Raw genomic sequence first — 26547 nt, 5'->3', positions numbered from 1 at the left:
AGGAAACAACCCCCCCCTGTTGAATCATTGCACAAAAGCCACAGACCTTCAGAGCCAATATCTGCAGGGCAAAGTGATCTGGTCGGGAGTCTAGCCCACACCTCAAAGGTTAGGGTATGGCAGCTGCGCATGGGCGGGCGACCTGGTGGGAGTGGGAGGGGCAGGAGGGGACCTGGATCAACAGATCTTGTAAAAATCCCTTGGCGGTGGCAGCAGTCTTGACCTCTCCCGCACCGCGCCCCCCCCCCCCCCCGCTCCTTTTTCAAGATCTTATTTCGAGATCAAGGCAATACAACCTAACTCAGTATTTCCTGAAACTGCCAGATGCTAAGAATCTCCCAAGAGCACTTGTTAACACACATTCCGGGAAGCCTGCGTTGGAGTTCTGTGGGTCTGGGACTGGATCTGGGAATATGTGTTTTACACGATATGAATGGTTCTCATATGATATGAGTGTAGTGGGCAATCTGGAGCTAAAAAGTAGCATCCTACCTCCCCACCCCACCCCCCCTAAACAGGCGAGTTAAAAACCCTGCCCTTCTGGGGGGAAAGGTGAAGGGATTAAGAAGTACAAACCGGTAGTTACAAAACACAGAGCTGTAAAATACAGCATAGGGAATATGGTCAATGTGGTAATTACTATGTATGGTGTCAGGTGGGACTGAAAATATGGGGGGGGACACTTTGTAAAGTATATGACTGTAGACTGTAACCACAGCCTTCTGATGCTGTACACCTGGAAGTAACATAACACAGTATTGAAAGTCAACTGTAATTGAAAAACAATTTTTTTAACTCTGCCCTTGCTATGCAAAGTAGCTCCTTCTACACAGAAATGGCCCTGTTCCTCCTCTTTCCTTATATATTTGAAATGTCACCATCCCTGACCTACAGCTGGAGTGGCTCTGTCCGGTCCTAGCTCCGCCCGGCGGGTTCGGTCGACGTCTCAGTCCCGCGTCCGGCGAGCGCTCCCGTGCCGCACTCCCATTGGCTGGAAGTTCCTTCGCCTGGAGTCCCGAGCGGCCTGGACTCGCCACGCCAGCGGGTCGGGACTCCAGACCGCCCAGGGGTGGGGCCAAGTGCGTGGGCGTGGCCATGCAGAGGCGTGGCCTCGGGCGGAGCGGGCGGGGCTCGCGGACGTCCGGGCGACCTATGGCGCAGGAGGCAGTGCGCCGCACCCCTCGAGGCCGGACCGGGCCGGGCCAATCCCCGGCGACCCGGCGGGCGAACGCGAGGCCTGGCGGGCCAGGCCGGAGGGGCTGGGGGAGGGAGACAATGGGCCGGTTCCTGGTGCGTCACCCGGAGTTCCTTAAAGGGGAAGCGAGCGCGGCGGCGGGCGGCGCGGGTGCGGTGGCGGAAGGCCCCGCGCGCTAGGAGGATGCCCGCGGCCTCCGCGAGACCATGCAATGGCGAGCGCTCGTCCTGGGGCTGCTGCTCCTGCGGCTTGGCCTCCACGGAACGCTGTGGCTCGTCTTCGGGCTGGGCCCCAGCATGGGCTTCTACCAGCGCTTCCCGCTCAGCTTCGGCTTCCAACGCCTGACGGGCCCCGACGGCCCCGCGTCTTCCGCCCCGGAGCCCGCGGACCGGCCCAGGACTCCCGGGCGGCCGACGGGACCGTCGTGGCTGCAGTCGCCGGGGCCCGGGGCGCCGGCGGGGCGGCAGCGCGCCCCACAGCGGCCGCGGCCCGGCGTGTGCGGCCCAGCGCACTGGGGCGACGTGCTGGGCGGCCGGGACGAATACGAGCGGCGCTACAGCGGCGCCTTCCCACCGCAGCTGCGCGCCCAGATGCGCGACCTGGCGCGGGGCATGTTTGTCTTCGGCTACGACAACTACATGGCGCACGCCTTTCCGCAGGACGAGCTCAACCCCATAGATTGCCGCGGCCGCGGGCCTGACCGCGGGGACCCGTAAGTAGCCCTCCGCGCCCGACTGCCCTCTGCCCGCCGGTGCTCCAGGGGAAGCCAGGCGCTTAGGGTCCTGGGCCAGCGCCCTCGCCGCTGTAGCCGGTCCCCGTGAGCCCCCCTGGGCTTGCGGTGCCTGGGTGGGCCGGGTGCTGCCTTCTTTCTTGGTTATTCCGGAATCGGGAACTACGGAACAGCTGCCCAGCACAGCCTCTTTTACAGATGGGGAAACTGAGGCCCGGGGCTCGGAGGGGACAGGGGCAATGCCAAGCGGTGACTTGAGGGCCTTTAGACTTCCATCTCCAGCCTTCTTCAGATGAACGTATAGTAAAATAAAATCCCTTGTAAACGCATCTAGGAAACAAGCCCTTATCTCTCTCCCCACCCCTACCTGTTCTATCTAAAAATATAAAAATTCAGGAGTTGACCCCGGGAAAGGACTTCTGTAAAGCCCCGCAGGGAGTTTGAGGCAGAACAGGGCGACACCCTTTCTCCATCATGGGGCTGCTTCCTGGGCTGTGGATACTCGGGAAGGAGAGGCCGTCTGGCCCAGATTGGGGGTCCTGATAGGGTGCGATTCCTTGGCCCCTGAATTGACTGTCAACATGTTGCCCTGTATGATTGCCCCATAAATTGCCCCACTCTGGTGGCAGGACCCTCGGGGAAGTTCGACCAGTGCCTCTAGTTTGTGAAGGCCGGGCTTCAGGGGCCATGGCTGTTGACCTCAGAGTCCAAGAGGACAACACACCCAGCTACGGACCTCCTTCCCAGAGCGAAGGTGCGCCTTGTCGCTGACCCTGTCAGGCCAGATAGGTGACTGCCTCCCTCTGGGTTCCCCCCACCCCCGAAGGTGGGAGTAGAGGATACAGGCTGCTCAGTCCTTGGGGACCACGCCCTGTGGGTGCCTTTAGACATTTCCCACGCAGGTTTTTCCTCACCTGGGGAAAAGCAGGCGAGCCCAACCCTTAGGTTCTGGAAAGGATCCTAAAGGGACTTGGAGAGTTTTTAAAATGGTTTGTTTCTCTACCGCTGGCGTCTTACACTGCAGTTTGAGAGTGCGGGTTGTGTTCCCAGGACGGGCTGGGCCTTCCCAAAATGGGAGGAAACTGATCTTTTTCTCGCTTTTCTGTATCAGTCTTTATACACTTAAATGTATTTTCTATCTCTCTCTCTTTTTTTTTTTTTTACGAAGTTTTATTAAGCCCTGGTTGGTGTGGCTCAGTGGATTGAGCGCAGGCTGCGAACCAAAGGGTCACTGGTTCGATTCCCAGTCAGGGCACATGCCTGGGTTGCAGGCCAGGTCCACAGTGGGGGACTCTTGAGAGGCAACCACACATTGATGTTTCTCTCCCTCTCTTTCTCCTTCCCTTCCCTCTCTCTAAAAAGACTTTTTTTTAAATAAATAAATAATATTTTAAAAAATATTAAGAAAAAGAAAAAGTTTTATTAAATTTTGAAAAAAGATACTGGGCCTTTCCAGATTGTGGGAGTTAACGAGTTATTTGTTTTGCTTAACTATACTGGATTTTAAACCTATATATATTTTTTTGTATCTTATTTTTTTGAGAAAAATTAAAACTTGAAAAAAGAAAGCCTAAAATGCCACCAGTTATTTTTAAGTGACCTTTCCTGCCAGCTCCTGCCCCTGCGCATACACATTCTTTACAGAGTTGAAATCACAGCGTGTGTGCGTATTTTGGATCTTAGTATTTTCTCCCTCCTGCTCATGGGGTTACAAGAAGGGACAGAACACATTCAAAAGTACCCTCTTGCCTCTCGGAGACTTTTTCTCTGAGTTCCTTTTTTGGGGTGGACTTGAGGAAAGCAGTTTAATGAGGACTTGTGGTAGATAACACTTCCAGTTGGGACTCTGGTGGTCCGGAGAGTGAGTCGATGACATTTCTGTGCATTTCTTAATGAGCCTGAGAGTCCTCTGGAGACCTGGAGCCCCTCTCCAGGGAAAGCTGGCAGCTGGCAGGCTTGCTGGTGCCCGCGGTAGTCCAGGGTGGCTGGCGCAGGCCATTGGTTCAGGGGTGAGCCTGCTGGCGAGTGTTTCGGTTTCGTTGTACAGCGCCGTTCTGGGGAGATCGAGGTCTGGTTGCTTGAGACACGTAGGCTGTTGGAAATACAGTGTGTGAGGGGTGGTATTTGGGTTGGGGTTGAAGTTGGAGTCTTTGAGGAGGCAAAAGAGCCCGGGTTTGGGGGTCTTGAGTAGACCCACCCACTGGGCTTGTCCGAAGAGCGGCAAGGTTAAGTTTTCTCAGTCCCTCCTTCACCTGAACTCCACCCAGACTGTAGTGTTCTCAGGTGAAGTTCAGAACCTGTGCTTTGTCATTCTGCTCTGAAACAACAGGGTGCGTTCTCATATGCAAAATAAATAACCTGTAACAAAAATCTTTCCAGTGTTTTATTTTTTTAAAGATTTTATTTATCTATTTTTAGAGAGAGAGGAAAGGAGGGAGAAAGAGAGGTAGAGAAACATCAATGTGTGGTTGCCTCTCTCATGCCCCCCACGGTGGGGGGAGACCTGGCCCCCAACCCAGGCCTGTGCCCTAACTGGGAATCGAACCAGCGACCCTGTGGTTTGCAGCCCGTGCTCAATCCACTGAGCCACACCAGCCAGGGCCTGATAGTTTAAAAAATCAAATGTGTTCCAGTGATTGCTGTCAAATGTATTCTTAGGATTCTTTTTTAAAATATAGAGTGGCATAGCTACTTGAATGTTATATAAAAGGCTCAGAAACAAAATATGGGCATAACCATGTGTATCTTTTTTTTAGTCACGTTTTCTCAAGGCTCATCTCACCATCTTGTTTGACTAGTGATAGGGGAATAGTTAACATGAAGTTAGTTGATAGAACCTGAACCCTTTAAAAATAGCAAGTCTTTCCATCCAGGTACAGATTACTATGCAAAGTCATTTCTTCTTACATCCACACTTTGGGGTGGAGGGTCCAAATTCAAAGCTCCTACCAGCCCTGGCTTCTGTGGCTCAGGGGACTGAGTGCCGGCCTGTGAACCAAAGGGTCGCCGGTGTGATTCCCAGTGAGGGCACATGCCTGGCTTTCAGGCCAGATCCCTGGGTGGGGGTTGTGCAAAAGGCAACCAGCACTGTTGTTTCTCTCCCTCTCTTTCTCCCTCCCTCCCCCTCTCTCTGAAAATAAATAAATAAAATCTGAAAAGAAAAAAATCTCCTTCCAGTACATTGAATGCGTTTTTGCAGTCCTGTGAACAGCGATAGTTCAGGTCTCGGGCACATGACCCTTTGCTCTCTCCCATTCATATCGCTATTTGAACAAAAATGCAAATCTCCAGCCCCCAAACCGACTCATTCCTAGGCACCCCTGGCTTAAGAGGATCTTCTCTGCATTTGTCGCTCTTTCTTAGATCCCGTCCTCCCTCAAGGTCAGGCCCAAGTCCTCCTCTGTGACCCCGCTGACCTGTTTGAAGATGATTTTCCTGGGTCGACTCCATTCTCCTTGGGCTCCTTTCCTTTGAGCTGCTGCCCAGCTTCTAACATCGTTTGAGACCTGAGCCCTGTTCCCCCTACCTGTCTCCCCAGGCCCCCTCTGTGCCCACCCAGCTGCAGGCAGATTCCTGAGCAGCCGGCACAGGTTACGTATGTGTGGGAGATTTTTGTACACGTTTGATTGGGTTAACTGCGTGATCACAAATTTTCCATTGGAGGCCGTAGTCTTTTGCATCGTCTCTGTTTTGGGGTGAGAAGAGCCGTAACAATCCATAGCGGGGAGAAGGTCATGAAGTGGAGGGTTGAATTCTGTGTCACCGCGGTGCGACCCGCTAGTGTGGCGGAAAAACGGGAAGTTCAGAGCCCAGCCTTGCACTGGGAGGTCCAGCGCTTGACTGGAGGTACTTCGACGGGGTCGAGTCAGCCGGCCTCTGGTCAGGAGTCTCCACAGAGAACAAATCCCCGTTCTCGCCGACATTGTCGTGTGGCACAGGGGACTCAGGATGACCGGTGGTTTAGGCCAAGAGGGCTTTACGGAGCCTGCTTGTTTCTCCACTCCGCTCCCCGTTGTTCTTTTCCATTGTGGCACGTTTTGAAAGCGCATAGAGAGCAATTATTTGATAGAAAAGAGGTAAAAGTGTTTCAATGAGCACCTTAGCTCTTTGGGTGGGCTTGTCTGACTGAGCGGAGAGAAGGACCCCCGTCACTGCGACTGCATGTTCACCGAGGCAGCACATGTAATTGCCCCTTGTTGGCGGCTGCTTGGGCGCAGGCTCGGACAGTATTTGAAAACGGGGTCCCCTTTACTTATAGCCTAAAAGGAGCGGTGCAGTAAAGCACGGGGAGGCTGCAGCCATCCAGCTCCGTGACGCCCTCGACGACGGTGCAGGCGGAGCAGGTAGCCGGGCGCTTCGCTTCGTTGCTGCAGCTGGGACGTTCGCTGGTGAGGGGCCACTTTCGCGGGGTGGGTGGTCGGAGGCCTCTCTTTGTTTCCCAGCAGCAGAGCCGGGTAGTTCAGTGTCGACACCCGACAGAGTCTGGAGGTGGCAGGACTGTGTGTGAGGCTGTCCCTGCCTGCTTTGACCTTCTCCAACTTTCCACAGATCCCATACGCCTTATTGTGGGCGGCGCCCTTGTGGTGCTTACCCCAGCCCACAGCTCTCGTCTGTCGAGGGCCTTCTGCAGTTCTATACATTTGTTTAGAAAGAATGGACAGCCCTGGCTGGTGTGGCTCAGTGCATTGAGCACCGGCCTGCGAACCGAAACGTTGCCAGTTCGATTCCTGGTCAGGGCACATGCCTGGGTTGCGGGCCAGGTCCCTAGATGGGGGCATGCGAGAGGCAACCAATCAGTGTATCTCACACATGATCTATCTCTCCCTCTCTTTCTCCCTCCCTCCCCCCTCTCTAAAAATAAATAAATAAGATCTTAAATTAAAAAAAAAAAGCACGGGAAACAGAAGAAGCAGCAGGCAGGGTGGTGTTTCAGCCCTGCGGCGTGCTGGCTTCGTGGCTTGCGAGACAGGGGCCAGCCCCCGTTCTAGATAGCCTTCCACACAGCCCTGTTTTGGGCCTATAATGTTGCTGCTCAGGCTTTGCCCCAGATTAGTGGCATGAAACAAAGTGCCGGCGGGCCCCAGAAGGTACGGGCGCCTGCCACGTGGGACTGCCACCTGCTCCCTGGCAGGCCATGGGTGCGGCCAAGAAGGTGTGACGGGGACCCATGGGAGTGTCCCAAGGAGAGGACAGAGTGGTCTGGGGTTGATGGAAGACACCAGAATACCGGTGACGGTAGAACTGGGGCTCTGTCACTTCAGTCTGTAAATAGCCATCGTGTTTCTCCCCTATGTTCATCTTCTCCAGCCTCTGTGGTTGCTCGGGGTTGCGGGGCTGGGATAGCGGGATCCCCGAACCCCACGCCACCCCCAGAACTTGTCAGGCTGCCGGGGTGGCATTCACTGCTTCTCCCTCCCTGCCCTTCCAGACGAGTGAGTTGCGGTCATCACAGGAGACCCTCAGGGTACCAAGGGAGCCTCACCCTCTGTGGGGTCCCAGGGTGGGGAGAGGGGGGCCTGTCGATGTGGGGAGGGGTTGGAGCCCATCTCAGAGTCCAGGGAGCTGACGTGATCCTTTGGGTGAGGGTCAGGGAGGAAGAAGTCAATTGACCCTACCCCCAACTCGGGAGAGAGGAGTGAGGGGGAGTGGCTGACTTCCGTGTTTGCATTCGTTGGCAGGGGAGTGTCTGGGGCGGCCCTATGATGGGGCTCTTAACCCTTTTTGTTCCGCATCCCTAGTGGTTTCAAAGTCAGAGCTCATTGAAGCTGAACAGAGAGATCACTTAGGGCGATAAAAGTGCCTCACAGAGGCGGCAGATGACTTGTCACCATCTGCTGACTTCGGCTGGGTCTCCTTCCCTCTGCGGTGGAAGTTGTCCCTGCTGTACTGTGTCTCGATTGAACTTGCAGCACTATGAAAACGGGACTTGTGAGCGAGAAAGACTGTCGCCACCCTCATTTACCCCCAGTCGTCGGTCCCTGAACAAGGGTTCCCAACAGTTGCAGTTTCTGGTGGATGTGGAGTTTTGCTGTCTTTCTTTTGTAAAATAAAGCACCTTTGTTTGCTTTGCTTGTCTTTCAGTTCCAATCTGAACATCAACGACGTCCTGGGCAACTACTCGCTGACGCTGGTCGATGCGTTAGACACACTTGCAGTAAGTTCCCGGCCTCGGTTTTTTTTTTTAATTAATTAAGATATTTTGGAGTTTGGTAACCCTAGTTTCCCCAAGGATGGGAATTTCAGCAAACCCGACCCTTGAACTGTATTCCTAGCTCTCAAACTTGAGTCTTTTATCGACCTTAATTCCTGGGGCAGGAACAGCCTGGGAGGAGAGATGAGGGGAATGTGATCCCCCTAAAAAATGGAGAGGAAACTGGGGTGATTTGGGGGGAACCAGTTTTTCCCCCAGTCTCCCACTATTTTAACCCCTCAAAGAATCAAAAGAGCATTTCATTAAAGCTTGCAGTGACTGTGAACTTGGACAGCAGTAAAAAGCTTTCAGGAGTAACAGACAAGAACTCAGGGTCGGTGGGTCCCCTGACAAATTGTCCCACTCCTGGGCCCCGGAGCATGTGGGAGCCCCATCTGTCCCTGCACCGGCGCCTCTCTGGGGATCTCCTTTCCTCGCTGCTTCTGTGGGCACTGCCCACTGGGCCCCGCCTCAGGTGCCACCTTGATGCCTCGTCGGTTCTGGGGAGCAGGTGACCTTCAACCAGACGTGCTGAGCCAGTGGGAAGCAGCCAGCTCTGTGGCAGGCGCTGGTGGCCAGGTGGGAGGGGCGCTTGGTCTCCCAACCCCATGAGTGAGCACAGCCCCCAGGGGACTGTGTCCCAGGCAGCGTTGTAGAATCTCTCCCCTTCATAGTCCAGCCAGCCTGTGCGGGAGAAAACTCCTGCTGTCTAGGCCCCAGCCGCACGTCCAGGAACTTAGCCGTCTCTCTCTCCTGGTGAGAGGTTCGAGTGTCAGCATGAGAGTTGCGCAACGCCGGCGGGGTTTGCATCAGACTCGACTCTGTGGGAGAAGCACCGGAACTTGGAAGGAGCTTGCGGGGCCCTCTGCATCCCACTCGGCCCTGGGCCGCACTGGGAATCCGGCGGGGGGTCCTGCCAGGCTGGGGGTGCAGGCACTGTGGTTTCCCGTGTCTCCTCCGGCATTTATCACTCTGACTCCACCAAACGAGCCCAGGCCGGCACCTTCGGCCCAGTCAGAGCTGATCCAATGAAGATGACGGGCTGACTCGGCCACAAGGGTGCAGCACAGCGTCCCCGGACGCCTGCACAGCTGCGAGAGCCTGGCTCTCTGCCTGTGTGTCTGCGCCCCTGCCATGCCCATCACGTTCAGGACCTTATCTCTGTCCCTCGGCAAGTCTGTGTCCCAGGAACGAATTTCGGCCAACCCAGCACTTCCCAACACAGACCCCAAGGGCACCCTCCTTGAAAGTAGGGTTCTGTCCCCACGGGAACTTGTGAAGTTTGCGTGTCTGTCCCACTGCTGGAGAGCCATGCGCACCCCAGCATTTTAGAGGCTCCAGAGTCCCACAGCAAGGAGACCGGCTTCCCGCCCCTGCCCTGTCCTGCCCTCTGGAGCAGAGCGAGGGTTTCGGGCCTGCCGTCTGTCCTGGCGACAGGTGAACTCCAACTCCAAGCTGCCGTGGCGGCTTCCGTCTCCACCTGCCACCAGACCTGGGATCCGGCTGGCAGCCACAGCCGCCAGCAGATGTTGGCGCCGGTGCATCTGGAAGGAAACAGGCCCCTCTGTGGTTTTCATTGCACAACGTCCGGCCTCTGCTGTGTTCGCACCTCAGCCGTTTTTTAGGGGCTACTTCTGTTGAGGTTTTCCTTTTCTTTGGTAACATTTCAAACCGGCTCCAACAGGTGTCTCAGGCACACCAGCGTGTCAGAAGCAGAGCAGAACCCCTCAAAGATAGCAGTCTCCTGGCCTGGGGTGCGGGGTGCAGCCCGATCATGTGATCTTTTAAAAAGGAAGAGCTTCCAGGCCGGAAGAGAGATGCCTGTACTGGTCTGTGCGGCCCAGGGAAGTAAAAGTGAGGAAGGACCCCTGGACCAGGTCATGCCAGGGACTCGGTGGACCTGGGGGAAGCAGTGTCTGAGTGAAGTGACCTGCTCCTCCTCTGTGTGCGTGTGTGTGTCCTCGTGACGTCACAAAGCTTTGCACACCACGAGAGCATGCCAGTCCAGGTCAGGTGGCTCTGAAAGCGTGGGTGCCCAGTCTGCTGTCGGTGCCCCAGGCAGGAGTCACAGTCCTAGGGCACAGTCGCAGGGGGACAGAGCTGACTGTTGAGGTGTCCGTTTCGCATGCTGCTGGTGTGGCGCTTCGCTCCGAGAGAGAGCGCGTGTGCTTCTCAAGGTGCTCGGACGCCTGGGACGCTTTCCGGGCGTTTGGGCCTCTGGGGGGCGAGCACCCAGGCTGCTGGTGTATCTGAGGAGCAGAGGGAAGGTCGTATCTTTGTTTCTTCCCGTTCCGCGATTTCCTGAATGCGGACCTCCACCGCCCCGTGCGAGGGAGCGTGGAAGGGACCGGTGAGGCGCCCGCGATCTTGTGAGCGTGTGCCCTCGGCAGACGTGGCTGCGCGGTTGGAGGCAGCGGCTTGCGAGTGTCCTCGTGTACTTCTGGGAGCTAACTGGGCGTTGTTCCCGCCCCACACAGACGTCAGGCGGCGCGACGCAGCCCCGGCGGCCCTTCAGCTCCCACTCCGTCTCAGGCTGTGGTAACGGTTTGTGTTCCTCTTTTTAAAGATAATGGGAAATTCATCCGAGTTCCAGAAAGCAGTCAAGTTAGTGATCAACACAGTTTCATTTGACAAAGATTCCACCGTCCAAGTCTTTGAGGCCACAATAAGGTAACACAGCCCCAAGGTGACGGAGGCTCCCTGTGTGTGCGTGAGGTCAGGGCCACCCGTGAGGGTCCCCCGGCCATGAGAGTGGGGCCGCGGGGACGTCCGGCGCCCTGGCCACTTTCCGTCTTCACTCTCAGATCTGTCAAACCCACGATTGACATGTCAGAGTAATTACTTTTTGGACTGAACAGGAAGTGTCCCCTTAACGCAAGTCTGGTTTCATTTCCTCCCTTCCCTGTGTCCCAGGAAAGGTCCCGCCTCTGCCGCCCCCTGCAGAGGCCGCAGCTCGCCGCGGGGGCACGCTTCCCAGGAGAGGGTCTCTCTCTGATGTGTTGGGCACGTGTTCCGTACCCGGTTTTGTACCTTGCCTCCTTAGCTTGATATATTGTGACTATTTTCATTTCATTTTTTAAAATTGCCTGGCTGTGTAATATCCCAGAGATAGCGTTTATTTGAAATTAAAATTGTGAAAGCATGTCACCATGCAGTTCAGATTAGAGGGGACATGGATTCACCGCTTTTCGGGGTCAAATGTAAGCTGGTGGCCTCTTACTCCGAGTGGGTCCCCTCCTCCTCTTCCTCACTGGCCTCCCCCCATCAGTCACTTGGCAGCCAAACAAGAACAGTTATTTGCTATTTGTTGTCATGCCCTGTTTTTTCCTCATAACGCTAAGTCTTTTCCCCACTGAGAGAAATCCAGGGTAATTACTGGAACTAAAAGGCAGCATTTATTCTGGGAGCGGTTTGAGCCCTCACTTGGGTGAGGAGTTGAGGTGACAGAGTTCAGCTGTGACGTCACGGGGGGTCGCTGTCACAGCCCCTCGCTCCCTCTTGGTATCGTGGTCGACTAGAAGTGGGCGTTATCGCTGGGGCTGGAGAGAACGTCAGGAAACCCAGGGCCAGTCCTGCCGGGTCCTGGCCGCCCGGAGCCCCGCAGAGCCGCGGCTGTTGTGTCTTCCGCGTCCAGACTGCGTGCACGTCCGACCGAGGCGCCTCCGTGTCTCTCTGTCCCCCTGTCCCTAGGGTCCTGGGGAGCCTCCTCTCCGCCCACAGAATAATAACGGACTCCAGGCAGCCCTTTGGTGACATGACAGTCAAGGACTACGACAACGAGCTGCTGCACATGGCGCACGACCTGGCCGTGCGGCTGCTCCCGGCCTTCGAGAACACCAAGACGGGCATCCCCTACCCCCGGGTAGGCCTCCGCCGCGCCGCCTTCCTGCACGGGAGTCTGCAAGTTGGTTGATGTGGGGGACGCACGGGGCTGATGTGCTATGTCTGGGAGAATTTGGCCCTAAATGTGATGTAAATGGTTTTCAATTCTTTTAGCATTTGCTGAGCACCTACTGTGTGCTGGGCATTCAGGGACACACCTGGCGTAACCCTTCTGCTTAAGGAAGGAGTTGTGCTCCTGCGCTCCAGATTGTCCGGTCCGTGGGGGGTTGTGGAGCCCCTGCTGCAGAGTAGTCTGGGGTTTGTCTTCATCTCCAACTTGGGTCATCTCCCCAGACCCTCCCGTGGGTGCTGGGGAGCTCAGTGAGGCCCTTCCCCTGGACCTTCCCCGAACAGCCTGACAGACCGGCCAGGTTGCTGCTGGGCTCAGTGCAGCGTCTGGAATGTGGCTTCCTCCCGTGGCTTCTCACTTGCTGCGCCAGTCTCCTCTGGGAAGTGGGGCAGCCTTTTGGATGACCAGCGGAGAATGGCCGGGCCGAAGCACCTCAGCGATGGTGGTCTGCTGCGGGTCGCTGTGCCCCCTTCCCTGCAGCGTGGGGTTTGTGTACACTCTCTGCACACGAGATGTGCACGTGATCCCGGCTGGCCTGGCCTCTCCTGGCTGACCCGGCACTGTGTGGCCACATGGAGAAGCTGCTGTAAAGAGGGGACTAGCGAGTGGCCCTCTGACAGCTCCCCTGAGGCTGCTCTTACTAGCAGACCAAGGGTCTGCTGTCCTCCCCGTCTTGTTTGTGTCTGAAACTGTCCTGCTCGTCCTGGAGCTAAAGCGGAGGTTGCCCCCTGAGTCTCTGCAGCGGGCGTGGCCCTTAGTGCAGTGTGGCAGCCATGACCCCCGCGGGTCCCTAGAGTTGTGCCTCGTCTCTCCCTGTCCCCAGGTGAACCTGCAGACAGGGGTCCCTCCCGACAGCAACAACGAGACCTGCACGGCTGGAGCCGGCTCCCTGCTGGTGGAGTTCGGGATCCTGAGCCGGCTGCTGGGGGACTCCACCTTCGAGTGGGTGGCCCGGCGGGCTGTGAAAGCCCTTTGGAACCTCCGGAGCAACGACACGGGGTTATTAGGTGCGGGCACCTGCTCCAGCTGTGGGGACCGCACACGTGGGGCCCCGTGCTCTCCTCTTCTCTCGGGCGCCCCCCCTCCCCACGCCTTCTTCCCGTACCTCCAAACCTGACGGTCAGCAGGTCGGCCCTCAGTGTGCGCCCGGCCTGGCCTCTTCCTGCAACCTCTGTGTAGGGGCAGGTCATGAGGCTGGACGGACAGAGGCTTGTGCGGGACCCCTTCTGATCTGCCCCTCGGCAGAGCCCCCCTCAAAACCACTGTTCCCGAAAACGGCGTGAGGAGAACTGCCTCCGAGGCAGACCGTGCATGTCAGTGCCAGGTCTCTTGTGCGGCTGCAGGCTGGCTTCCCCTCCTAGAAGACCGAGGCCCACGGCTGGGCCACCGCACGTGCCCCCCCCGGGGCTGGGCAGTAACACTGCACACATAGTTCCCCTCCCTCATCGTTTTTGTAACGCGTCTTCTCTCGAGCTCACTTTATTGTAGGAAGACAGCACATGACTCCCGTAGCCTACAGAACGTGCGCTGATGGACTGGCTGTGCGCCATCGTGGGCCCACAGCCGGCCGTCGGCAGTCCGGTGTGGGTTTGGCTGCGAGGTGGGGCCGGCCCCCCGAGGCCCGTGCTGTCCAGCCGCAGCTGTGGACTGAAAGCTCAGATCAAACCTGTATTGAGGGGTTGTTTTTCCCTTGAGAGTGTTTGGTCAGGAGACTGTTTTTTTTAATTACGGAAACTTTTGAGTATATAGAAGTAGGAAGCAGATAGGCGGATGAACACCGTGCGGTTGCCGTGCGCCATTGGAGGGTGTCGGCGTTTTGCTGACTCGGGGTGCTGTTCAGAAATGGGTTTCCCCTGAAACTGTCTGACAGTCAGACGTGTGTTTTGTCGCCAGGAAGTGACTGGAGTGTCCTGGGGCCATGCGGCTCTGCTTTTCAAAGGTGATTTGTGATTATTCCTTGCGTTCTTTTTTGTTTTTAGACTTCATTTACTTACTTTTAGAGAGAGGGGAAGGGAGAGAGAAAAAAGAGAAACATCAGTGTGTGGTTGTCTCTTATACAGCCCCAAATGGGGACCTGGCCCACAACCCAGACATGTGCCCTGACTGGAATCAAATCGGTGACCTTTTGGCTCGCAGGTCAGCACTCAATCCCCTGAGCCACACCAGCCAGGGACACTTTTTTTTTTTTTTTAAGATTTTTACTTATTTATTTTTAGAGAGAGGGTAAGGAGAAAAGAGTGGGAAAGAAACATCAATGTGTGGTTGCCTCTTGTGCACCCCCCACTGGGGACCTGGTCTGTAAACCCAGGCATGTGCCCTGACTGGGAATCGAACCTGTGACCCTTTGGCTTGCAGGCCCTTGCTCAAACCACTGAGCCACCACACCAGCTAGGGCAGGGGCCACTCTTTTAGGCTTTTGTCCATCTGGAAAAACAAAGTGGCAGCCCTGTTTTGCCTTGACATTGAATGATGTCCCACGTCTGTGTCAGTGCTGAACCTGTGTACTCAGAGAGGTCCCCCGGCTATCCGGGCAACAGTGTGAGGGCCCAGCTGTCCATCCTTCTCTGACCGCAAGGACAGAGGTGCTTCGGTGCGGGGGCCCCAGCAGCAGCCACCCCTCCCCCCCGCAGTCGGGGCCTGACAGGCCTTGTTTGTTCCGCAGGCAACGTGGTCAACATCCAGACCGGCCGCTGGGTGGGGAAGCAGAGCGGCTTGGGGGCCGGGCTGGACTCCTTCTATGAATACCTCCTGAAATCTTACATCCTCTTCGGAGAGAAGGAGGACCTGGACATGTTCAACGCCGCCTATGAGAGCATCCAGAACTACTTGCGAAGAGGGTAGGCCTCGAGTCCGTCTCCTGTGGCCCTGGGAGCACGCAGCGAGTGCGTGAATCCGCGGGCTCGGTGGGGCTCTGCCCTCACCAGTTGTTTGTCCGTCATTTGGGGGTGCAGGGGTGCATTAGCTGCCTGCTGCTGCGTAACAAGTCACCCTAAAACTTACTGCTTGAAGCAGCATCTGAGGGTCAGAAGCCAGGAACGGCCACGCTGACCAGGGTCTCACGAGGTCATCTCCAGCGTATTGGCAGAGGCAGTGGCCTTGTCGAGGTCTGGTTGGGGCCAGAGGGCCCCCTTTCAGGCTCACTCACGTGGCAGCTCCCCACCAGCTGGAGGTCCCAGCTCCTTGGGCCTCTGTGTAGGCAGCTCACCACAACTTCCTTCTGAGAAAGAAAAGACCAAAATGGCAGCCACGTGCTCCCATGACCTAAGCTCAGAACGGCAGGCCCTCGCTGCCTGACTCAGCCTCCGAGACGGACCTGATACCGCGTGGGAGGCGCTGCCCACGGGCGCAACTGCAGGGAGGCGGGGTCCCCGGGGCCTGTCCTGGAGACTGGCTGCCCTGTGGGCTGACAGGTGCCGGAGTGTAACAGGGCTTCCACTGCAGACACAACCGTGGCGAGAACAGTTATTGAGTTACTTTGCTTCTTTTACTTTCCAAAGAGTTGTTAGCCTTGGCTTTCACGCCTGGCAAGGGCGAGGACAGCGACCACGCTCCTCCCTCCTGTGCGCGATGAAACAGCACCGTCTGCTGCTTCTCCGTCACACCTTCAGGGTGGTGGCCACCCAACGCCACCCTTCCTTCAGCCTTTCATTCGTGGCTCTAGGGCTTCCCGCTGGGCAGGACCTTCCTCGGGCCCATTTCCACCTTAGCTGTTTGGCTGGGGCTCAGTCGTGTGTGCATTTGAAAGCCCCAAACTGAATTGCGCAGTGGCCCCTTGAGGCCTGGCTCGGACACATTCCTCCAGGCCCGTGGTGTCAGGTGTGTTAGATGGGAGACTCCTCTTCTGTGCAGAAATACCAGGCTTCCCACTCAGGTCCATGCCCACGGAGCCCCATGCTGTATACCACGCTCCGTGGCGGGGCCCTGTTCTTAAACCTGAACGTTAGGGAGCCTTCTGTGAGCACAGCAAGGCGTGAGCCATCCTGATGCCCAGTGGTAACCCTGGCACAGGTGTCATCTGTGCCAGACTCTGGGGCCGACAGGTAGAGGCAGCCTGTCTCTGAAGGCTTAAAGGGGGCGCAAGGAGCAAGGTTAAGCTGATGACATTTAAGTTAAACCACCAGAGGAGGTGGGGAGGGGGGATAGAGAAGGCCCGCCGGTGATCTCTCCCTCACCCGGACCGCTCTGCCTGGCCCCTAGTCGGGAAGCCTGCAACGAGGGAGAAGGAGACCCCCCGCTCTACGTCAACGTGAACATGTTCAGCGGGCAGCTGATGAACACGTGGATCGACTCCCTGCAGGCCTTCTTCCCCGGGCTGCAGGTACTGGGCCACGCTCACCCCTCTGGCACCGAGGGCCCCGCAGCCAGGGCATCTGTCGCTCCAGCTTGCCGCTTTGGGGGTTGGTCATGTGTCCAACCCGGGGTGGGAGTGAGTGGGTGGCAGGAGAGCCCATGGCTTCGTGTTGTGTCTGGCCACCGTGGGAAAAGCGCCGGAGCCTGGTGACCTGTGCCTGTCCCTAGGTGCTGATGGGAGACGTGGAGGACGCCATCTGCCTGCACGCCTTCTACTACGCCATCTGGAAGCGGTACGGGGCCCTGCCCGAGAGGTACAACTGGCAGCTGCAGGCCCCGGACGTGCTCTTCTACCCGCTGAGGCCCGAGCTGGTGGAGTCCACGTACCTGCTCTACCAGGTACTGCGTCTGCTCTCCCCCCGCCCCCGGGGGGGCCTCAGCTCCAGTCTGCTGCCTGCCGCAGGCCTGTGCTGTTCCGTGGTGACGCTGACGGGCGCCCGCCTGTCCCCGGTCTCCTCATTGGCGGTTCCATCGCAATCCCCCAGGGCGGGGACTGTGTCTGCGGTCTCACAGCAGTGACCTAATGCTCTGCAAAGCTGAGCTGGGTCTGACCGCAGGCCTCCTTCCCCGCGTCCTCGGGTGGTCAACATTGGCACCCAGTGTTTTCCAAATCCATCCGCTCCCACCGCTCTTTCTGGGGGGCAGTTCGTGTGCTGGGGGACCCAGTCTCTGCGGTAACTCTTCAGACAAAACAGTCCTTTCCCTTGGTTGTGAAGGAGAGTCGGGGACACGTCTGAACGCCTGTTCTTGGCCGATGCTGAAAACGTAGTGCAGGGGCTTCCTTGCTGAAGGGATGTCTCTGCCTGGGAGGTCTCCGCCCCCTCATCACAGGCGGACGTTTATACCCGCATGCCGTACTGTACACACAGCCTCCCACCGTACACTGCGGGGACACTGGCCTGCATGCGGTGCAGCCCATGCGCCCGGAACAGCCCCTGTAAGCCCGCCCCCGGGGCACGCTGACCCCCGTGTACCCCCGTGTGCTCTGCAGCGGCGTCAGCGCTGGGGCTCAGGTGTAGTCAGTGATGTCCGAACACCGAGGCCAGCTCACTGGCTTCTCCATGCAAAGGGGGGGCGTCCGAGAAGCTGCTGGTGGCCCTTGTGCTCCTGGGCTTAGGTGGCCTCTGAGAAGTGGGGGGCTGCCCCCGATGGGTCTCCCTGAGCTCAGGGTACCCCCGCCCCCTGTCCAGCTCCCAGGGCGGGAGGCCTGTGCTGGCTCAGCTCCCCTCAGCTTAGGTCTGTTGCCTTGGGGATTCTCTCTCTTCCTGTCTGTGCTGCTTCCCATTTTCAGCATTGTCCTCGTGCTGGCTGTTTTCCCAGGGTGCGGGGATGCCTTCCTGCTTGCAGCCTGGTCCCCTGTGCCCACAGCCACCACAGCCGCCCTTTAGTTCTCTGCTTTTGCTGCTGCCAGTTGGCACGAGGCAGGAATTAAACAGAATCCCCAGCTACCACACTGTTGGTGGGGTGAACTCACATCTTCCCAGGGAATCCTGTCCTAGCAAACCACCTCCAAGCGAGTGCCAGCACAGTGGGCACCCCCAGGCTGGAGCTGGAGGGTGGGCAGACAGGCAGCAGAGCCTCCTGTAAGCCCCGAGTGCCCTTGTTCCCATTCGCCACCTCGCAGTGTGGGCGCAGCACTGGGGCGAGCACCTGGTTCCCCGAGCCCAGAGCTGACCTTTCCGGGGAGGTCCTGCCCTTGGCACGGCACTGTCTGCTCGGCATCAATTGTCTCTGGCAGGGGCGCGGCTCCGGAAGGCCAAGCAGGGTTTTGTTCTGCGCAGGACCGGTCTCTCAGCCCTGCTTAATCTTAAATAGGTCATCGGGGCGCTCAACGGGAGCTGACAGACACCCTAGGCGTGTCACACCGTGACCCTTCAGGACCAAGGGGACCGGTCCCTGTGCCTTCCTTTGCCAGTGGCTCATCTGCTCAGGAACGCCTGCAGCGCCCACCAGCTCTGCCGCTGGCGCGTCCTCAGACCTCGCCCAGTCACACGCTCTCGTGCTCTCCCTAGGCGACCAAGAACCCCTTCTACCTCCACGTGGGCATGGACATCCTGCAGAGTCTGGAAAAGCACACGAAGGTCAAGTGAGTGCCCTCCGCCCCCCCCTTTTTCTGTGGGCACTTTGATTTGCCTTGAGTGGTTCTGGGGAAACGTCGCTGACGTGCTGTGGCACTTCAATTTACAGGACAGGTCACTACTGTTAACTCTGTAGGGAAACTGCTTCCTTTTTGTGTGACAGAACCTGCCCATTGTAGCGGGGGTGGTGTGTATTGTTTCACCGTTTTTCTCTGTGAGGTCCCAGCAGACTGTAAGGCTTTATTTATTTATTTTTAGATGGGGGAGGGAGAAAGAGAGGGGGAGAAATGCTGATATGTGAGATACATTGATTGGTTTCCTCTCAAACGTCCAACCAGGGACCAGCCCGAAACCCAGGCATGTGCCCTGCTGGGAATCCAACTGGTGACCTTTCGGTTCACAGCCAGCACTCAGTCCACTGAGCTGCACCATCCAGGGCGACTGTGTGTGTTCTTAACGTGAATAGATATGTGCACATTAAAAACTCTTTCAACATCGTGGCCTGCTTTGTTCACCTAGCAGTACGTCATAAGTGTTTTCGTATAAAATACTGTTTTCGGCTATCCAAATGATACATCAGTTCTATAGATATTAGGGCAAAAAAATGTAAACAAGTGCTTCCGAAGTTGTTGCAGGTCATCTCCCAGGTGTCCCTATGGCCTGCAGCACCCACCTGCCAGCACGCCCGCCTCCCTTCCCCCACAACTAACCTGGGGGCTCAGCCGCCGAGGCCGTTTGTAAATGAATTTGCAGGCAGTCGGCTAAAGACCGACAGCCCTTGAACCCCACCTGGTGCGTTCGCCCTGCAGCGTTGGACACTGTGGTTATTGCCCCGTACTGGACCCCTTCTGCCCCTCAGCGAGTGTGGGTGCGAGGGGCAGATGTGGGACTGACTGGGCCGCCGTCTCGCAGGTGCGGCTACGCCACGCTGCACCACGTCATCGACAAGTCCAAGGAGGACCGGATGGAGAGCTTCTTCCTCAGTGAGACCTGCAAGTACTTGTACCTGGTACGTGCGTCGTGAGGACCCCTCCCCACCCTGCCCCGGGAGCAGCCGGTCCCGCACCCCGTGGCTTCCAACCTCCGTGTGGAGGAGGCTCCGTCACGCAGACAGATGCGAGCCTGCACACGGTGCGACGCACAGTCCCAGTTGTGCGGGACCCATGTGAGCTGGTGGTCCCAGGTGTCTCCAGGGAGTGCTGGGCCTGCTGGTCTTCCTTGGGGGGGGGGGGGGTCTGGGCGGAGACTGCGGCCAGGCAGGCACCTCGGCCACGCCCACATTCTCCCATGTGCCGAGTCTCTGCGCCTGGAAGGGGCCCCCCAGGGCTCACAGACATGTTGGGGTCCTAGCTGGTGTCCATTGTGTGCTGGCACAGACAGGTCAGGGGACTTGCCTGGGCTCCTCGGGGTGACTGGGGCAGAGCTGAGGCTCGAACCCCAGTCCTGACTACTTCTCCAGCGTTCTTCCTACCTTGCATGCTGCTTGGGCACGTAGGGTGTCGGTACACTTGTGCACACTCCCTCCAGGCCCAGAAGGGTGGGACCTCCTGGTGGGGGCAGCACGGTGGTGGCCCAGAGCTGGGGCTGAGTCACAGGTATTGAGCAGGTCGTGTTACCCAGATCGGCGGCTCCCAGGCGGAGCTGAGTCCCCCACGGCCCTTGTTACTTTCGCCCTGCTGTGTCAGATTCCTTAGAACGGGCTCGGAGTCCGTCATTTCACAGGGGGTTCATGACTGTGCAAGGCCAGGTGTGGGAGTGCCGGTCCCACACTTTGGCGTCACTTCCCACAGGGGACCGCAGAGGAGGCACGCCCCCAGCAGCTGCGTGCCAGGCCCCCTCTGACAGCACAGCAGAGTCAGGCGGTGACACAGGCTGGCCAGGGCTGGGCCTCACCCTGTGCAGCAGCCACGCTGTGGGGGTGTTTGCAGGGCGGGGCTGGAGTGAGTGGAGGGGACCCCTAGGGCCTGGGGGAAAGGCCCAGTGTCGGGGAGAGCTGGCCCAGCCTGTCCCCCTGTTCGCTGTGCAGACGTGGGCAGACGGTGCAGGGCCCCCGTTTCCCTCATTTGTAAAATACGTGAGGGGACTCGCAGGTGTCTCCCACCTGAGATGCCTTGGTGCCCACTCACTTGGCATGCACTGAACCCACCTGCCCTCCCACCCTGCTCCCACCCTTGGAGGAGAGAGGGCCCAAGTCCCCTGTGTCCCCGGAGCCCGGCTGCCCTGGCAGTGGGATGAGCTGGGTGGTGGCCCACGTGCTGAGGATGCTGAGAAGGATAAAACACCTGCCTCCTCTCCTGGCATCTGGCAGGGTGGGGTCCAGGGAGTTCCAGAAGCCTGCATGAGGACGCGTGGGGTGCAGCCCGGGGCTTCCACACGCTGCCCGAGTCTGCCCCTCAGCCCTGGGCCTTGCGACTCTCTCAGCCGGTGGGGGGGACATCTGAGTTTAAGAAAAGTCAGCGACTCGGACTTGTAGCCAAGTTGGCAACCACGGTGCTTCACCGGCGCCTTCTCCCCATTTGTCGCTGCAGAGCCAGAGGCCGCGCCCGGGGGTTGGGCCCCGCGGGCGGCAGTTGCCAGCTGGGTCTGTTTTCTCTTTTCCTCCCACCAGCTCTTTGACGAGGAGAACCCAGTGCACAAGTCCGGGACCAGGTACATGTTCACAACCGAGGGACACATCGTGTCTGTGGACAAGCACCTCCGGGAGTCCCCGTGGAAGGAGCTCTTCTCCGAGGAGGGTGGACGGGGCCCCGCAGGAAAGCCTGCACACAGGCCCAAGTCCCATGACGTGAAGGTCATCAACTCCAGCTCCAACGTAAGTTGCTTCCACTCTTCCCAGGAGGTTCGCATGTGGAGGGAGAGAACACACTGGCAGCCCATTACAGGGCCCACGCAGGTTGGCTTAGCTAAGAGTTTCCCAAGGCCATCACGTAGGTGGCGTCAGGGTGTGAATGCCACAGGAGCGGGGGCACATTGTCACTCCCGGCTGCAGGAGCCGGCAGGGACGGTGGTCACGGGAGCTGGCAGGCAGGGGTGGGGCGGGGGGGCGGCCTCCGGCAGGAGCAGCCAGCGGCAGTGGTCTGGCAGGAAGGAGCCAGCTGAGGACGCGCTTGACCCTCCTCCTTCTTCCCAGAAGGGCAAGAGGCAGAGGGCGGGGGCCTGTGTTAGAATCATCTCGTTGGCCGGAGCAGGGTGCACAGGTGCAGGTGGATCCGAGGGCAGGTGGAAGAGAGGCAGCACCCGCCCCCCCGCAGTGGTAGAGAGGAGGCAGCATCGTTTCCACACTTTTCATGAAGACACCCCTGAAGGGCAGTGGGGGTCTGGCCCCACCCCAGGCGGGCTGCACTGTGCAGGCTGGTCACCCAGCAGGCTGCGGGGGGGACATGGAAACAGGGCCTGTGTCTCTCATAGCAGTCCTCCTCCTCCTCCTCCTCATCCTCATACTCCTCGTCATCATCGTCGCAATTTGAATCAAGCAGCAGGTTTGGAAGGGAGGCTGGGAAGTAGGCCATGCTTTGGTTGGAATGTCAGGCCTTGTTTTCCCACAAAGTATCGGATGCCATCTCTCCCCTCGGCAAAGCCTTGGTGGCTGAGATTCCTACCACCTACCGCCTGGGATGGGGGCACCTTCCACCCCAGACTCTGCCCCAGGACTGCCCCTTAGTGTCTGCGTGAAGGTCTCAGCCATCAGCCTGTGAACAAAAGTGAGAGGCCAGAGCGTGGAAGAGCCCCCCAGATTCCCAGTTCCGGGTCACACACCATGTGGCAGAGCCAGGCTTGGGGCAGAGGGTGATACCCATATAATAGAGCTGATTCCATAGGGCTTGGGGGCCCATCAAGGGACCCCGTTCCAGACAGGTCATGGCCTAGTGAGGAGACCGCCTACCCGCAGGTACTTGTGAGGAGGGCCCAGCTGCAGTGCTGCCGAGAAAGTCAGGAGGGCTTCCTAGAGGAGTTGGCCTTTCAGTGAGTCCTGGAGACTGGAAGGGGCCCCCAGGAGGGGGATGCTTGGGCAGAAGGAAGTATGGGTGGGATGCAGGGACCGGCTGAGGGACTGGTCGGGCTTGTCTTTCTAAGGATGAGGAGCAGGGCCAGGTGAGCTCCATTCGGAGTGGTGGGGGCAGGTTCTTTTGGAGAAGAGCCTGTTACAATGTTTGGGGAAACTGTCCCCAGATGTCACATTTAGTTTCAAACTTGCTCTCCTTTGAGGGGAGAAAAAAAGACCTGTAAGTACAAAAAAACATAAAAATTTTTTTTTTTAAGCACTCTTAAGCGTTTAGGTTTTAGCTGTGAAGAGCCATAAACTCAGAAAAACCGTGCTCTTTCCAAAGAGCAAAAACATCCCCTGCAGTTCTGGGTGGATGAGGGACCTCGCGCAGCAGCTGGAGGCCCGCCCTCTCCCCCTCCACACTTGGGAGGACATCGGCCCCCCGGGTCCCCAGATCCTCCCCAGGAATGAGGGTCTTACCTCATGTCAGTGCTCCTCAGGGCCAGTGGGCAGGGTCTAGAGACAATCTCAGTCGCCACGCTGGGTGGTGGGGTCGGGGGTCATCTGGTGGCAGAGACCAGGGGTGCTGCTCACCCTCCCGCAGCCCACAGGCAGCCCCAAACGTCCCCGGCGCCCGGCTGAGAAACCCCAGCTTGGGTCACCCAGCCACGTTAGCTCAGCACAGGGATCTCCAGTCCCAAGTCTCCATCGCCCCTCCCTGTTCTCTCCCCAGTGCAACCGTGTGCCTGACGAGAGGAGGTTCTCCCTGCCCCTAAAGAGCGTCTACATGCGGCAGATCGACCAGATGGTTGGCCTGATTTGACCTGTGCCGCTCTGTGGGCCCCCGAACCCGGACCGAGCCGGGACCCAACGCCGAGCCAGGCCCTGCGGGCCGTCCACGGGCCCTGCCCAGCCCTCACCCACGTCTAGTAGAGTCTCGCTCACTTCATTATTTCTCCTCTGTTCAATAAAGTGCCCTGTTTTTCTTAAGGACACAGTTTGAGGTGAGAAGGTCCATAGAAGGTGGCTCCTGGTGACTGTGCTGATGTCACTCAGCACAGCGGACCGGCAGCTCCGGATGGATCTTCGCAGCTTCATTCTGGGGGTCCCGCAACGCGGCCGCCTGGCTGTTGGCCGGCTGTGGGTGGAGTTTCTGTGCAAAGGGCCTGAAGTTGATTGCACTTTGTCATCCTGTCTCTCTCTCATTGGACAGTCGGGCTCCCTTCCCGAAGCCCGCTGTGAGTTTGGATCCCACGGGGAGGATCACCCAGGTACCCGTCTGCACCCCAGTGGCCTCCGCAGTGTCGGCGGCGGCTTGCTCGCAGGTAGCGGCGCAGCCTGCATTCTGGCAGGCGGTCTCCGAAGCTGCCGCGCTGGATGTGTTTCACACCAACGCGGAACTTACCTGAGGAGCCGCCCCCGCCCCAGGACCAGGGCGTGTGCCTTTTGGGGAGAGAGGAACCCCTAGGGTTGCCTGAGCTTCCGTCTGCCTCGTACTTACTAACCCAGGAGTCTCCGTTCTGACCACGTCTGGGTCAGGGTTTGTTTTTGTTTCCTGTGTCTGGTGCCAATCCACTGAGTCGGGAGGAGTGATCAGGTGGCTTCCCAGCACCCTTGAGTGGTTTCTCTGTCTTACAGGCTTTGGCCTCATGCCTTATGTGGCTTCGGTTTGGGCCATTGGATGTCACAGCTGCTGCTGTGGGTCTAAGAGGTGTGTTCTTTGCCATTCCACAGCGGGGCCATGGCGAGAGGTGGGCAGGGTGGGTGTTAGTTAGCAATATTCTGGAAATCTCTTGGCCAGTTGTTACCCCTCAACCTGATTTTTAAGCAAGCGTTTATAAGGAGAAACGTGCGCTAAAATGCCTTCCTTCTTTTCCCCTTATTTCTTATTTCCTTAGCTAAAAGGAAAGCATCTCTCTGAACATGTGCTCAGGGCTCATGCAGAGATGGATTCGAACCCCTCCCCTGGCTTCCCTGCACCCTCTGAGGTTGCAATGCACCCTCTGCTATCTGGTGGCTCGCCCAGCGCTGCTCGCTCACCTGGCGCTATCTCATGGTTGTCTGTCTGTCTGTCTGTCTGACGAGAGGCAGGCCTGGTGTGAGCCAAAGGGACACGTTGTATTCCTTCCTGAAAATTTGTTACTGTTTTTTAAGAGATGTAGGATTCAGTTCACTGAGATTTTTTTAAAGGCTATTTTTCAGTAATAATGTATCACCTCCATCTTTTAAACATTTACTCTGCCAGTTTTACAGTAAAAGAATCAAATGCTTCTGTTTTACCTTTCTTTTTTCATTTCAGAAGCATTCTGTTTGTCAACACTGTCTCGTCTACTGAATAGAAAACTTCCTTGTTTTCATCAGCTCGGGAAAACCTAAGTGTCTCACTTTAGACTTGCGCATCTCAGCAGGGGCGTCGTCCCCGTAGCTTTCCACGGGATACATCAGGGAAAGACTGCTTGGGAGCATGGGTCACTCTGGGCCAGAGAGCAGGCCCCTCGGGCATCCTCTCTCCGTGCCACCCTGACTTTCCTCCTGGCTTCTGTGACACACCCAGCACCCCACGGTCCCCTCTGGGCCAGGCCTTGCTCCACAGGTCTCTGGCTGCTCCTCTGTCCCGAGTCTGGGAGCTTCAGGCCCGGGGGCCTGCCTAGGGCAATGTCAGACGTTTCCTTGCCGGGGCTCTGCCGGGAGCCCCTCTTGAGCAGCTGTGCGCCTTGCCCTCCTCGCAGTCCCGCAGACAGCTGGCGTCTCAGTCGCTTTGGCCCACACGGTGCCAGGGTTTGGAGGGCTGTGGGGAAGGCTGCCCTCCAGTCAGGTGGCTGGGGTCCTGTCTCCCCCGCCAAGGGTGGAACTGTCACAGGGCAGCCTCGCTGCTGCAGGTGATGGGACGGGAACTCCCCTCCCTGGAGTTCCTGGGAGCCTGGAGGTGACAGCAGGCTCTCCAGCCACTCTGACTGCCTGGAAACCCAGCTCCTGTCGCCACTTCTTCCCTGTAGACCACCCAGCTAGGCTTCTGCACAGAGGCTGCCCTGACATGGGGTGGGTGCACGTGGGGTCCTCGTTCTCGGTGTTTGTGCCTGGGCGGTGACTGCAGCTGACAGCCTGGGACTGGCAAGGCAAGTGCTGTTGTGCGGCCGGAGGGCTGAGCCTGGCCACCCCATTCCCAAGCTCTCCCCTTAGCTCAGTGTGCGGGGTGACTGCAGGCTGACGCGCGTCCGACTGGCCTTTCTTCCTCGGCGCCCCACGGGTCTTCCCCTCGGATGCTCTCTGGTTCCACACTGGCTGCCGTGCCACTGGTTCCACACTGGCTGCCGTGCCAGAGCGGGGGAACCTTCAACCTTCCTCTTTCCTCTTCCATCTGGCCACGTCCGCTGCTGCCCTGGGGCCTCCCCCCTGCAGGGCAGAGCTTCTGGGACTGTGGGGGCGGGCTGGGGGTGTCCCTCCACCGCAGAGCTCACAAACACTCACTCGAACACTCGCAGGGTTTGGTTCCTGGGGACCTGCCCCAGGGGGTGCCTCTCCCCCTCCACAGAGGCAGAGAATGGTTTTTCAAAGTATTCTGTGGTCGTTTTAATAGCAAAATACAAGCTGCATTTTTATTTATTATGCACAAGAAAAGTAAATCTGTTTTTTTAAAAAAAAGAAATCTAGAGTTGGAAGCCCTGGAAAACCTACAGAAATACACAAATGCTTCTCTGTAATGTGCAATATGCTTTCAATTAGAGATGATATTTTATATCTAATCTGTAAATAAGAAGTGTATTTAAATTAAAAGGGAGCTTTTTGTAAAAGGACCAAATGTTCTTTTATAAATGTACTAAGAAATAACTTGCTCTTTGAAACTTATCAGGATTTTATGAGCAATTTTTATTAAAAGATTCTTTTTTTGAGTTGTCCTGTGTCTCTCCTTCCCAGACCCACGCAGCACATTCAATGCAGAACATCCGGACTGGGTGGGGTGGGGGGATCTTTAAAGGAAACTATAAAACTTGAATAAAAACTTCCTGTTTTTTACAGCTAAGCCCTGAGCACTCACTCCCACCAGACTTGTCTGTCACCTTCACTAG

At 57.6% G+C, this 26547-nt stretch overlaps 1 protein-coding gene across 2 annotated transcripts; it reads left to right on the top strand.

Moving 5' to 3' along the window:
• Nucleotides 1–1236: 1236 nt before the first annotated feature.
• Nucleotides 1237–26370, top strand: EDEM1 (ER degradation enhancing alpha-mannosidase like protein 1). Of its 2 annotated transcripts, none has more exons than XM_053929638.2 (12): nucleotides 1237–1907; nucleotides 8007–8079; nucleotides 10682–10785; nucleotides 11806–12019; nucleotides 12891–13074; nucleotides 14730–14904; nucleotides 16265–16385; nucleotides 16586–16756; nucleotides 18430–18503; nucleotides 19408–19504; nucleotides 21104–21307; nucleotides 23214–26370. In XM_053929638.2, exons 1-12 carry the CDS (start codon nucleotides 1402–1404, stop codon nucleotides 23301–23303), a joined length of 2013 nt encoding a protein of 670 aa, XP_053785613.1. In that variant the 5' UTR covers nucleotides 1237–1401; the 3' UTR covers nucleotides 23304–26370. The 2 variants fall into 2 exon arrangements, with proteins under 2 accessions (XP_053785613.1, XP_053785614.1); XM_053929639.2 differs by having other exon boundaries at nucleotides 1239–1907; nucleotides 11806–11977.
• Nucleotides 26371–26547: the final 177 nt, after the last annotated feature.

Source organism: Desmodus rotundus, chromosome 8, assembly GCF_022682495.2.
Source record: "Desmodus rotundus isolate HL8 chromosome 8, HLdesRot8A.1, whole genome shotgun sequence".
In the NCBI taxonomy this organism is placed as follows: Eukaryota; Metazoa; Chordata; class Mammalia; order Chiroptera; family Phyllostomidae; genus Desmodus; species Desmodus rotundus.
Note: the sequence above shows the minus strand (reverse complement) of the source record. Positions and strands in the feature narration are given on the sequence as shown.

What these genes read in the sequence shown, in the direction of transcription:
- EDEM1 (XM_053929638.2), top strand. Translation starts at nt 1,402, where the DNA reads ATGCAATGGCGAGCGCTCGTCCTGGGGCTGCTGCTCCTGCGGCTTGGC. An exon ending in CAGAACTACTTGCGAAGAGG is followed by an intron (nt 14,905 to 16,264) that starts GTAGGCCTCGAG and finishes CCTGGCCCCTAG; the next exon opens with TCGGGAAGCCTGCAACGAGG. An exon ending in CCACGTACCTGCTCTACCAG is followed by an intron (nt 16,757 to 18,429) that starts GTACTGCGTCTG and finishes TGCTCTCCCTAG; the next exon opens with GCGACCAAGAACCCCTTCTA.